This window comes from Caretta caretta, chromosome 7 (assembly GCF_965140235.1).
Source record: "Caretta caretta isolate rCarCar2 chromosome 7, rCarCar1.hap1, whole genome shotgun sequence".
Taxonomy (NCBI): domain Eukaryota; kingdom Metazoa; phylum Chordata; order Testudines; family Cheloniidae; genus Caretta; species Caretta caretta.
In genome coordinates this window covers 123,356,841-123,370,100 of record NC_134212.1, presented here as the reverse complement: position 1 = coordinate 123,370,100, position 13,260 = coordinate 123,356,841, and the positions used below count along the sequence as shown (strand labels likewise).

At 56.4% G+C, this 13,260-nt stretch overlaps 1 protein-coding gene across 1 annotated transcript; it reads right to left on the bottom strand.

The window, feature by feature from the left end:
• Positions 1-447: 447 nt before the first annotated feature.
• On the bottom strand, positions 448-13,015 carry KAZALD1 (Kazal type serine peptidase inhibitor domain 1). The gene is made up of 5 exons (XM_048858993.2): positions 12,910-13,015; positions 9,231-9,834; positions 4,413-4,573; positions 2,495-2,642; positions 448-1,588 (listed from the first exon to the last, which is right to left on the bottom strand). The coding sequence occupies exons 2-5, from the start codon at positions 9,730-9,732 to the stop codon at positions 1,497-1,499; spliced, it is 903 nt and encodes a 300-aa protein (XP_048714950.1). The 5' UTR covers positions 9,733-9,834; positions 12,910-13,015; the 3' UTR covers positions 448-1,496.
• Between the last annotated feature and the right edge of the window lie 245 nt (positions 13,016-13,260).

The following is a 13,260-nucleotide window of genomic DNA, read 5'->3' as shown; positions in this document are numbered from 1 at the left end:
CCTGTCCCAGACCCTGAGCCCTACCTTCTGTGGAACGAGCCGAAGCACCCACGTGTTCCCTCAGGTGTGTGTAAGGGCAATAAGCGCGTGCTGGATTGTGTGCTGTGTCGGACCGGCACCGTGTGCAGCAGGCAGCCTGGCGTGCAGGACTCTCCTGCACTACATGAATTGTATCCCCCTGCTGCAGCGGTGTTGCCCCGTGGGCATGTTGCATTGTGGTCCAGTGGCCACACAGTGTCGCGATTCGGCTACTGTACCTCTACCAGGACTAGAAGGGGGGCCCGGTTCCATAAAGGACAGGGTGGAGGGCTGCACTGGCCATTCTACACGGGAACCTCGGACCACTGAGGCTAGGGACAGCCCTGGTGCAGTAGACTGGCCCTCCCTGCCCCACCCTCCCGAAGCCACAGCGTGGCTGGAAGAGAAGCAAATCCGTGCACGCACAAGAGGAGACGAGAAAAGGTTTAATAAACTGGAGAGAGAGTCTCAGGAGAGAGGAACCTTTCTGCGGTTAGGTGCTAACCCCGGAGGCTGGTCACACCGCTCCGAGAGCCCGTTCCAGCTGCAGACACCAGCATGGCCCCAGGACTGCAGCAGGTGGCTAGAGAGCTGGTGACATGCAGGCTGCTTGGAATGGGGTGTGGTCGTCCTCACGTGTTAGTGTGAAGCCCTCGGTGTCGCTCTGTAGGGGCTGGATTCTGAATCCCATTTCCAACCCCCCAGCAGCGGCGACCAGCCTTCCTTGTTGGTCTTAATCATGACAGCACCCTAACCTGGGAAGTGAGTCCTTCTGCTCCTGGAGGGTCCAATAATGCTGGCATGGGGTGGCTCCCCATCTTAGGAGAGTGGCTCCAATCTCCCCAAGACCAAGGGACCAGTTGCACCCAAGGATTTCCAAAGAGCACCTCCTGGCTACATCCGTCGGGGCCTGATTTGGTCACCAGCTGGTAGCTGGACATCAGAGCAGACAATTAGTGGCATCCCCAGTTAGTGGCCAGGCTTGCTTTGTGTGGGGGTGGGTGGGGGTGTCCTGCACAGGCTGAGACTCTGATCGGGATCCCCATGGTCTGTTGGTACCAGGTGAGCCAGAAAGGAGCTTAGCCGAGCTCCTGTTTGCTGGGCCTCCATAACCAAGCCAACACTTCTGCTGAGCTGCTCTTTGCACGGCTCCAGGTGCCGATAGCATTCACCTCTCCTGGGAGCCACTAAACACCTAATAATCCCTCCTGCTGCCCCCTTCACCCAGCAAAGGGATGTGTTGAAAGATGACCCCCCCACGCCCCAAAAAAGATCTCAACCCAAAACTGTTTATAGCAGAAGGAGTTTCCACGTGGAGGGAGAGGTCTGCTCAGGGGTTCTCCCCAAACTCCACCCACAGAGGTTCACGAGGAAGGGGGCCAGGTGTCCATGCCTTGGACTGCCGTAGAGGAGGCAGGCTGGCGGATGACGTCTCCATCCTGGATCCCGAGCTTGGTCCCACCTCCCTGCTGCAGCCGTTAGTAATAATCGTCTGACTCCTCGCTCTCCACGTCGTCCTCGAGCCCGGGGTACGGCTTGGGCAGGGACAGCCCCGTCATGTTCAGCTGATCTGAAAAGGCAGCACAGAAGCCAAGGGGTACAGTTCTACCTAATCTCCGCTGTATGGGTCCCAAGCCCCTCCACCTCTCTCTGCCCCGGGGATGGTTAACCCAACCGCTCGGTGGCATCAACACCCTGAATCCCAATGGGCCAAATCCACCCCAGGGCTAATCCCGCTGCCATCAGTGAAGTTTGATTAGTGCCCAAAGCCAAACACAATGTGGAGCTGCTTCTGCTAACTCACAGCAGCGGGTCCAAGCAGCCCAGTGGCTGGAACAAGGTGCAAGAAGCCCCCACAGTGGACAATGATGGAATAACCTGCCCCTGAGGGTGGCTTCTTCCTGACCCATCAGCGAGTGGTTGGGGATGCCCTGAAGCAGGCAGGTTTCTAGCCCTTCTAAACAAAAATAACGTATTCATTCTGATCTTGTCTAATGGAACCAACAGCTGTGAGCGTTCACATTTCCTGCACGCACGCACCCACCCCTCCTCCCGCGCTCTCCTGAGCCCCACACGTATCCATCCTCCTGTACTTTGGCCTAAGAGTCCCCACTTGTCTGTAGGGGCCAAGAATGGGTAAGACACCGGGCAAGGTGTGTGTTGCGTCCCCCTCAAGTGGCTGAGCTGCTAGAGGATAACAGCCCACTGCTGCCTCAGGGAATGGAGTCCCTCCTTTAGCTCAGGTGGTAGAGTGCTGCTGAGGGCGGACCCACAACCAACTCCCCTGCCAACTCCCTCTCCCGAGCTCCCGCTCTCCTAGCCGAGCTGACAGAGCTGAGCAGCGAGCCAGAGGCAGGGAAACCCCAGTGTAGCTTTACTGCTGATTGGGGAAGGCCAAACGTCCTGGGCACTTCGAGAGGACAGCAGAACCCGGCTCCCTGAAGCGGAGGTGCTGGCCGGGGGGCGTCTCACTTACCCGGCGTCAGGACCGTCAAGCTGGCAAGTGCAGCCACCTCCCCGACCCTGTTCCTGGCGAAGCAGCGGTAGGTGCCCTCGTCCGTCACCCGGACGCCTTGGATCTGCAGCCAGCCGGTCACTTCGTATTTCTGGGGGCCTCCCCTGAACTGGAGTCAAACACGTTCAGCTAGTGTCAGCCGGGCGTACGGCAGAGTGAGAAGCCGGCAGCTGCGGGGGTCCAGCTGTGGGAATCTGCCAGGCCACCCCCAGGACAGTGCCAAGGAAAAGGGGTCTCTCTTGGCCAGCCTCCTGGGGCCAACCTCCTTCCCAGTGTAATTCCAATGCAGCCAGAAATGTGACGCCCCAGGGTGAATTTAGCCCATCAGCATCAGCACAAAAGGCAACATGCCACAGCCTGTGACTGAGACAGAGGCCTGGCATTGCAGCCCTAGGATACTGGCTCCCTCTAGTGGCCTGGTAAAGGTGGTGGGTCTACGCAGCTGGACTAACACAACACCGGGCCCTTGGCTGGCAGTCGCAGCTGTGCGGGGATTTCTGGAGGACGTAGGCGAAGGAAGAGCTCTTTAATGGTAACTGAGGCCAGACAGAAAGCCATGTTTCCAGGAATAGCCCCCGTGCAACACCTCTATCCAGAGACCCCCATCGCAGCCGGCTGGGAAACGCGACTCTCTGGATCCAAACTGGAATAGGCCAATTTCTTTTCAGATGTGAAAATCTGAGGCTTTCTTTTTTTAAAAAAAAAACAACCCTCAAACACTTAAAAGGGTCTGGGCAATACCCACCCAGCTATCTGGTTTTCTGCTTGGGTTTCCCCCCCTCCCTCTGCATAAACAGGATACACAAAGCCAGAAGAAACCAATCGATCTCCGAACATTTATGTGTCACCCCTGCTCTGCCTTGCCTGGAAACCCAGGGCCTTTGAGCTGCCTCCAGGACTCTGCGCTGGGGAATAAGAGATGCCAAATAGAGGGAAGGCTGGAATTGCTCTTGATTACCAGTTCCATGACAGTCCAGAGCCATCTATTTTCATCCAGCATTTTTATCTGATCTGGGAACCACCCTTCACCCCCTTCCCATTATCATAGCATAGAATCCCTTCCTTCATCCCTGGTGACTCTTCCCCCAACTTCATCTGACCCAGGCACCTCCACCCACCTCGTGCTGTCCTATCCCAGCAAGACACTGGAATTGCAACACTTTCAATGAGGCTGTAGGTGACCAGTGAAGCAGACGGCTGTTAGCCTGTAGTTAGTGGCGTAAGGTTACCAGCTTTCCAGTTGCTATCAGAGTCTATGTAGTCCGTCCCCAGTCAGAGGATGATCGTGGCAGGCCACATGGTCTCCAGTGCCTTGTACAAAAGAAGGCTCAAGTGATAAGGATTCCATCACTTATCTCTGGAGACCCTCCCATGGTCTAATGTCTCAATGAGAGCAAGTAATTCCTTGCAGGACTCAATTTTCCTTTGCTTAATTTCCTCCCATTACACCTACTTCTGCCTCCACGGCCCACCCTAAACAATGCTTCTTTTCTCTATTGTTCATGATGCAGAAAGGTCATTGAGTTCCACCCAGAAGTGGCTGCATCTCACTGATGATGTGCAGTTTATTATTGTCTGGCACAAATATACCAGCTTCCGGGTGAATTCTGGTGAACAGCACTGAAGTCCTGAGAAAATCCCACAGCTGCAAGGGGCCGGGTGGAAAGCAACAGAAGGGATCACCTACTTCAGGAACCGGGGACGTGGCAATACTGAGGGATACAACAGCCCGTCCGCAGGCAGGAGGTGCTGAGGAGAGAGGTAGAAAACACTGCCCCACAGCTCAGGGCAGGCTTGCTGTCCCTCCAGCGAGCTGGGGTTTCCTCTGACGACAGAGCGACCCACCCCAGCTGCCAGGAGCTCTGATCCAGCAGCTCACCTGTACAGAGATGTGGGGGTCATCTCCCGGCAGCAAGATCTCCGCGCCGTCCTTCCTCCACTCAATGGACGCCATGGGGTAGGCGAAGACCTCACAGCCGAAGATCACGTCCTGCCCGGTGACGTTCCACACGTCGTAGGGAGGAGACAAGATCTGGGGCTCTGGGGAAGGAGGTGGAGGAGAGAGAGATGAGATAAGGGACCTGTTGGTTCAGAGGATTGGCCAGCCCCTCGCAGGCCCAGCCGAACCCACGTGGGCTTGGCGCTGCCAGGGCCCAGCGCCACAGCGGAGCGTCCAGTTGGGAGATACGTGCAGAGCAAGAGGTCCAATCTCAGGCTGACGGAGACACTTCTGTAGCGCTCCTCGGGGCAGACGGACATACCCCAGCCCAGCATCCCACTCAGACAGCAGCCATACCAGGACAGGGCCCCGGTTCCTGGGCCCGGTTCCGGTCTCTCACCACTGGAGTCATTCCTGATCAGCCCAGGCCTGATCGCTGCCTCCTACCCACCCCACGGCTGCTGGGAGCGCTCTGCACTTCATTGTCTGTGCCACCATCTCAGCACACCCCGAGGACCAAACACCCACCCTTGGCTGGCCGGCCCCCTTCTTTTCCCACCTCGGTGCTCTGCCCATTCTGCATTTCCCCCCAAGTTGTGCCCGCGTTCCCTCCATCTGCCCGGCAGGGGGATGGAGCCCTGATGCGCCTTCGTGAACATCCCTCTTCCAGAGACGGCCGCAGCCTGTTGCATCCATCCCAGGCCAATGCACCCGCTGGAGGCAATGCCGCTCCCGGCTTCAGGACCATTTAATTTGGAACTAGGGGCCGTAACAACCCCACTCAGCCCCAGAGACTGGGCATCAGTGTCTACTTGTGAATGTGTTATCACCGCAGGCAAGGGAATCTTTCCTAGCCGCTAGGCCAGCGGACTGGGAGTCCGGACTCCTGGGTTCCACTCCCAGTTCTCCCAGCCTGGCCTTAGGCAAGTCACAACCTGTCAAGGTGGGGAGATGGGTGCTAATTCACTAGTGAACATCTGTAAAGTGCTTTGAGATCCTCAGCCGAAACATGCCAGGGGAGCAGGCAAAAGTCCAGGGTGGAACGAAAGCAGAGCGATTTGAGGAGCGGCCGTTCGTTAGGATGGCAGCTCAGCGGGTGCCACTTTCTCATTAAAGACCTTGTCGGTCTTCCCAGCCTAAGCCCCTGTAACAAGGCTTTCAGCAAAGTCGCCACACACTCAAAGCATGCCCCTCACATGCCGATCATGAGGCCAGGCAGACTCAATTAGCCACCCCACTGTGTTACCTTATTGCAAGCTGTTTAACCCCTGCAATCATCCAGTGTTCTCTGGTCCTCTGAGACAGACCCTTTACCTTTGTCTTCCCAGCTACATTTTGCCCCTCTGCCTCCCCGCCACATGCTGGCTTGCTTCCTGCTGCACCAACAAACCCAAAGGTTAACGAATCCTGAGTGACCTCCCGCAAAATCAGGGGATTGGCTTCATGCTCATTTTGAACCAGGAGTCAAGGCTTGGCGTTTTTCATTCACCTTCTGCATTTCGAGCCTTTAAGCTTCATGATTTCAGGCTTTTGTCTACAACCAGAAGGGCTAGAAACTTGTATTTAAAAAAAAAAAAGAGAGCCCAGATTCTCCCAAAATCCTTTGACTCCAGGAGCTGAGGCTTTAGGAAAGATATCAAACGGCATGAGAGCTGGCAATGCTGTAGCTTCTCTGGCTCTCCCAGCTGTAGTAGACAAGCACTTACAATAATCCCTAGCACTTTTCATCCTTAGATCTGAAAGTGCTTCCCAAAGGAGCTCAGTATCAATTATCCCCACTATACAGCTGGGCAAACTGAGGCATTGAGAGGGCACCCGGTAAACCAGTGGAAGAAGCAGGAGATGAACCCAGGTCTCCTAAGTCCCAGTCCCCTGTCCAATAGGCCACACTTCTACCCAGTCACAGGGAGGTAAATCAGGGATGTTATAGGGTTACTTGGTCCCACCTCAGTGCAGAGACTGGACTAGATGACCTCTCAAAGTCCCTTCTAGTCCGACATTTCTCTGATTCTGTGTGCAAGGATCTTTCCAAGCACGTACGAAAGCTGCTCCCACCATACATATAACACAGGATAATAGTCACAGTAGCCTGTGGGCAGCCTTTCTGGGTAGAGCGCCGATAGGGGGAAAAACGTGGTTAAAAACGTCACCAAAAAGAACTGTTTTTGCCCTGTGTTTCCACCCTAACCAGAAGCTCAACTGATCACTAGGCCCCATTGCAGACCCGAGGGGTTGAGGTCACGGTGGAGAAGCACCCTTTCCCCCCAACAGCTCGTCCGAGATCATGGTGGGGGTCTCAGAGACCGCGACGCCTTGGTTTGATGCATGCCGCACTCTCCAGTCCTGGGGGCTCTGCCCGCTTGTGAAGACAGCGGCTGTTTCGGGCTCTGCCTCGCTGCAGGAGACGGTGCTTTGGTTCTTTCTCGCTGTTGGTTTGCTGAATCTCCAGCACTAGTGGGACTGAGACTGAAAATACAGCATCCAGGCAGAAAATACAGCTGCAAAATTCAGCGTTGGATTTTGACCCCTTCCAAACTGTGGGATGTTGGGGGGGGGAGTTTTCCAGCCTATCTCGGGCTGAGCCATGACACCAGCACACTTGGTACCATCCCTGCCTGGTCTGGTAGTGCGAGCTCTCCAGGGAAATGAGATCATCAAGCCACCAACAGCTCCAGCCAGGAAATGGGGAAGAGACGCCCGCGGGTGCTTTCTCGGTTTGTTTGTTTTAAAAATTGTCTGACCCATTTAAGAGGCAGAATAACATCCCAGCAGCAGCCTGGGGCTTCTCAGTCACTTCTCCCTCCAGCGAAGGGCAACATTCTTCCAAAGCCACAAGGTTTGGAAAGCGAACTTGTTAAGTACCAGCCTGGTCCTCTAATCCCCCGCGAGAGCCTGCTGACCACAGAGGAAAGGGCCCAGCAGGCTGCCCAGCCCAGAAACCTCTCAGTGCAGCTATCTTAGGGGAAGTGAGGGGGGCACGCCCCCCCAGCACAACCTCACAGGCGAATTATGGGAGAAGGCGTGTCTCGGCGGCACCTCCTAGCCCCCGGGGGACAATTCGTGTTCCTTCTCCGAGGGGTGACATCAATAACACGCAGGGTCTCAGCTATGCCAAGGCTCCTTCATGCGACTCCAGCTGCTTAAAGGAAGAGTGAATCCCCCAGCCCACATGGCGCCGGCACCTAGGCATAGAGAGCACATTGGGGGCACGACTGGTGCACACTCGACTGCCACTTTTCTCTGCGCCCTCAGGCCCTGGAAAGCAGATGTAAATTAGAGCAGCCCTGAGGCTCCTCTAAATTACTTCCAGGACCAAGCAGGCTCTAGAATGCAAGAACCACGAAGGTGGCTTAAAGCCACCACCTTACTCCTACCCCAAGTGCAGGAAAGGGGGAACTGAGACTCTCAGGGTTACTTGGTTAGCTACAGCCCAGGTTTCATGCCAGGCCCTGCATGCACTATTAGCTCTCCAGGCGAACTTGCAGAGGACGAGGGTGGGGCTGCTGCATCTCTCCAAGACTGGGGGCTTGTCTCTGCCACATACGATGGGAGGGGTTTGGGAAGGGTTGAGGGTGTGTGCAGGGCAGGGCAGTTTTCTGAAGAGGCTGTCGGGGGTGGAGGGTTAGCTTCCGGTATTAATTTTTGTAGCCTGTGTCAGGGGCTCCCACAATCTCAGATCGGCACCTTTATTAGTATTTTTATAAATCCAGCTACCTACCTAAACATGCTGAGGACTGACACAGCTGCAAGCAACTGGAAGAAAAGTCAGTTATTTGCCTCGTTCAGAGCTTGCAGCCACATTCCTGTGGAGTATCCTTGCCAAGGAATTAGATCTTACAAGATAAAGCACTTCAGAGGGAGGTTACTGTGACGGGAATAAGCTGTGAAGCAGTTAGCATATTTGGACATGTAAGGGGCTAACACTAGGTTTCAGAGTGAACACCTCACTGCACCAAACAAGGGCAGACCCATCTCTTTCTTAGCAGGATTGTTTCAGTGTCTGTCTGCAGGCTCAGGCAGGCAGCAGTTCATTCGAGGTTTTCTTCACAATAAAAAAGGATAGAAATGGTAGGTTATTTAATGAAAGCAAATTTGACAGAAAATACTGGAAATAAAAAAAAAAACCCACTAACCCCAGGCTATAGTGTGGAATGGTGTATATTTCTTCTGTCTCTTTCCAAAACCTACCCTACAACTAGAGATGGTTTTTAAAAAGTAAATTAAAACAAGTCAGAAGACCAGATTAAAGCAGCCCAAATTCCCATTTCCAGAAGCAATTGGAAGATCCCAGAAAGACTGAGGGGTGGGGCAGCTATTTCTGTTTGCAATGACAACTGAGGGTGAAATAAGTCAGCTTGATTTAAAACTAGTCAGCAATGAAACCAAGAATTTGCTAACAACTCTCTGGAATTTTCACATGTGTTTTGAGTGTATTAGCTTCTGAAAACCCCCAGAGATCTTCCCAGAAATTCTTGGCAAAGGTCCCTGAAGATTTCCACTAGGGACTATTTGCTGTGCTACACTGGAAAAGCAGGACAGTTAAATCACTGCTCTGCTACAGGCTTCCAGCATGACCTGGAGTGTGTCACTTCATCTCTCTGTGCCTCGGTTTCCCATCTGAAAGAGACCTACAACTCCCATTGTTATTGGGACTCCTGATCTGGCGCACGGAATGTACCCCTGGATCTTTGGCTGGCATGCAGGGGAAGGCTGAAAGAAAGGTGGTGGAAGGGAAGGTGGTTTGATACCAGACACTACCTGATTCACAGGGTCCCTCGTGAGCCACAGTGAGATTTGCCTCGGGATGGGCATGAAACACCTCCTGGAACTTGCAGATCTGGGTGTAGGTCTTCCCATCAGAGCCACACAGGGCCTGGCTGGAGAGGCAAGCGCACTGGGGCTCGGGCACCTCGCCCTTCCGGAGGTCCCCCGTGTCCAGCTTGCACTCCAGATGGTCCCCGCACTTCCCGTAGAAGTGATTGGTGTTGTCTAGGTCACAGATCTGCCCTTCCAGGTTGGCACACTCCCAGCAGCAGTCGCATGGGTCCCGCACCATGCCTGCCAGGCATCCCCGGGGGGTAGGGCATTCCTCTGGGTTGCAGTCTGAGCAGCTCTCTCCTTCCTCCAGCAGCCTTTGCCAGCCGCGCTGCAGGTAGTCCGGGGCACTGGGCAGCGCCCCACAGGGCCATGTCAGGGCCCAGCTCAAACACAGCAAGAGAAACAGAAGTTGAGAGGGGGTCGGGTTGGCAGGTTTGGACATTCTCACGGGCTCTCTGGGTCTCGGAGTCTGGTCGCCACCATCACTTAGACACTGGACCCCTGTGCAGCATCTCCCTCTTCAAAGCCAAGAAGCCATTAACGTCTGCAAGGAAAGAGAGCTAGGTTACTGGCTTACTAGAACACGGAGATGTTTTTGTCTGGGGAGGCCCAGAGCATGGAGCAGATCTCTGACCATTCAGACATTTGGGTCTGATCAGCATCCCACAGTGTCCCATGGGTCTTCTCCAGAAGGAGAGAGGGAAGGAGGAAGGGCCCCTGTGGGAGGACAAATGAAAGTGTGGGGGTTTGGAAGAGAGAAGTGATAGGAAAGGTGTTTTATTTCCAATCGTGTAGCAGGAGCATGGATCCAGTGGTTCTCAGGAAACCATCAACAGCGTATTTCCTTTCCGGGCGGGTGATGGGCTTTCATATTATTTGAAATGGTTTGGCCGGCCAGCATTAGCTGTGCAGGGCACCCCCGGGGTTCAGCCACCGATTTATTTTGATTCAGGCAGAAGGGCCCGTTACAATCGCTAGATCTGACATCCCTCCTCGCACAGGCGTTTCAGCCGGGGGTTCCTGTCTCCAGCCCAGAAACAGCTGGCTGCACTACAGCATGTCCTTTAGGAAAACAGCCAACCTCAAATTAAAGACTGCAGGCCACAGAGAATCTACCACATCCCTGTTCCGGTGGTTAATCCCCCTGCCTGTTAGAAATGTGCATCTCGTGGCCCATCTGAATTGGATCATTTCTGCTAGATGAAAGCATCTTCTGCCATCGGCCATCTTCCCTCCGCCCCTGCCCTGGGCAGGGAGCTGGATCTAGTCGTGGTCAAGTTGCCTCTTAATCTTCCCTTCAGTAGGCTAAATAGATGGAGATTCTTGGCGCTGGGAGGGAGTGTGTTCTACTGGTTAGTGCAAGCGACTGGCAGCCTGGGCCCGTCACTGCTGAGCCTCAGATTGCCCACGTGTGACACGGAGATAATGCGACCTATGGGTGCTTCACCTCCCTCGTGGACAGGGTGCATTGGGGCTGCGAGCCTGCTTTGAGATCACTAGGGCGTGGCAGTGTTCTCTTAGGATCAAAGGACCCAGCTACTTAGGTGGAGGCAGTTGCCAGCCTGGGACATGGCAAATTAGAGAAGCAATTCCTTCTCCCCCAAGATCACAGAGACACAGGAGGGCCCCCAGCCACCCCAGCGATGGGTGTCTTAAATGTGCCTCGTCCGCTGTGGTTTTTGGAGGTGGGAGTGGGGCAGAGGAGGCGTTCCCCAGAGCCACACACCTGTTTCCATTGACTTCAGTGGGAGTTTATTGGGTGCTCAGCACCGCTCAGACAGCAGGTCCTTAGCTGGGTTTAGCTGCAAGTGCCTCCTGCACAGGCCTGACTACAGAGCGGACCTCTCCACCTCGCTCTCTGTGTCTGCTACGCGCCCCCTACCCCGGTGGGATCTTTAATCCAGATCTCCGCGTTCCCCAGGCAGCAGCTGAGAGCCCCAAAGGGGAGATGCATCCCGCAGAGCCACGCTGAGCTTTCGTCCACCACAAGCAGCTGCTCTTGCAAGAATCGATTACCATCTCCTCTGTCCCCATCCAAACATACCCAGAGGAGCCGGCTGGTTCTGCAGGGACGGAGCTGGTTCATCTCTAGACAAAACCAGCTGCCAGGAGCAAAGCCGGAACGCTGCTCCCAGCTGAGCAAGGCTTTTCATTCTCTTGAGGTTCCCTGTGCTCTGACTTTGCTGCACCCCACTTTCCCGTGTTGCTTCCCCCCCAAGAGCTGGCCAGGTGACCACACGGAAATGCTCCCATCCCCTCTGAGGCACTCAAATACTTGCCACGGTGCTGAGGCTGAGCATGCAGAAACTGGGTGCCTCAGGGCTTGTTCTAAGTCACGCCCAGCTGCAGAGCCCCCCACAATGCCTTTCCTGGGGGTCGCCAGGATGCAGCAGCACTCCAGCCCCACATGTGCCCCCTGTGCGGTCCCTACAGCTGATCCCTGGGCCTCCTCTAGCCCGAGGGATGCTGCAGGCGCTTTGCCCTGTGCTTTGTTTGGCATTTTTGCAGCTGGTGGCTTTGTCCTGCCTGGCCCAGTGCTTCAGAGGGGAAAAACTCAATGCAAATCACTCTCTCTAGACTCCAGACGGTCCCCTCCGGCCCAGGCCGGACGGCAACTTCCTCCTGTTCCCCAGCGAGTGCCCACTCTTCCCCTTCCTCTAGCACCTCCTCCGGGAGGATCTCAAAGCCCTTTCCAAGCATTCATGGATTAACCCACCTCACAGCCCCATCTCAGACTGGGAAGCGCTATCCTCCCCACTTGAGGGGGAGGCAAACTGCAATGAGCGGGAGGTATCCCAGGCCCTACAGCAAGATGACATCAAGGAGCAGAGTCCAAGAGTCCTGGCTCTCAGGCCTCCTGCTCTGACCACTAGACCACACTCCCTTCCCAGAGCTGTGAGCGCAGAACCCAGGAGTCCTGGCTCCCAGGCCCCTGCTCTGACCTCACTTGCTAACCCGAGCTGAGAGCAGAGCCCAGGCTCCCAGGCCCCTGCTCCGACTGCTAGGGCACACTCCCCTCCAGGAGTCCAGCACAGAGCTGGCAACTCCTGAGTCCCAGCCAATAATCCTACCTAAGGGCAGGGCAGTGAAAAGCTCCTTGTGGCTGGCCTGGGGTTGGGGAGGGGCCCTGCTGTTCTATCAACACCCCCCGGCCATAAACAACATCCTGGGTCTCCAAAGCCCCCGCACAGCTGTGCGCCCCCCCCGACACGCCCCCTTCCAGAGGCCGGATCCGAGCTCTTGCAGCTCCGCTGTGACCCGAGCCGTCGGGGGCGAGCACCCGCTTGCTCCCCCGGGCGCTGCAGGGCAGGCTCCCCCCGGGGACGATGGGGAGGCCCCCGTGCGCTCCGGAGCGGAGAGGCCGCCAGGCAAGGGGCTGAGCGCAAAGGCCTGGCTCCGGAGCGGGAGCGCCGGTTCGGTCCGGGTCCCAGCTGGGTCGGATCCGGTTCGGCCGGTCGCAGAGGCCGCGTGAGGCGCCGGCCCCCGGCCGCCTTTGGGGGTGAAATCGGCCCCTCTCCAGTGCCAAGAAGGGGGCGACACTTTGGGTACCCCGTGGTCCCCGGAGCTGAGCGCCCCGGACTCCCCGCTCCCGCGTGGGCGCAGCAGCCCGAGTCCTTACCTGGGGGGCGCCGGGGGGCTGCGCTGGGGGGCCCCGCCGGCCGAGTGGCTTTTCCAGCGGGCTCGCTCGCCCCGCTGATGTCAGAGTGAAACGTGACTCCCCGGCCGGAGCCCGAGCGCTCAGCGGCTCGCCTGGAGCCCGGCCCGCTGTAACCGGACACCCCGCTCGCCAAGCGGCCCCTGGCTGGGGAGACCGGCCCAGCGCCTCGGGGTGGGAGACTCGGCCCCGGGGGGAGCTGGGCGCCTCCAGGAGAGGTTACCAGGGCTAAAGAGGGGCTGGGGTTCTGGCCTGGCACCCGGGCAAGCCAGCTCCAAGGCCCTGTTGGCATAGGGCTAAGGCCAGAAGGGACCG

Excerpts from the sequence above, each read along its gene's own strand:
- KAZALD1 (XM_048858993.2), bottom strand. The coding sequence starts at position 9,732 with ATGTCCAAACCTGCCAACCCGACCCCCTCTCAACTTCTGTTTCTCTTG. Across the intron at positions 4,574-9,230 it reads CGAGGGACCCTGTGAATCAG|AGCCCCAGATCTTGTCTCCT; the intron begins GTAGTGTCTGGT and ends CTCCTTCCCCAG. Across the intron at positions 2,643-4,412 it reads ACCCCCACATCTCTGTACAG|TTCAGGGGAGGCCCCCAGAA; the intron begins GTGAGCTGCTGG and ends GTTTGACTCCAG.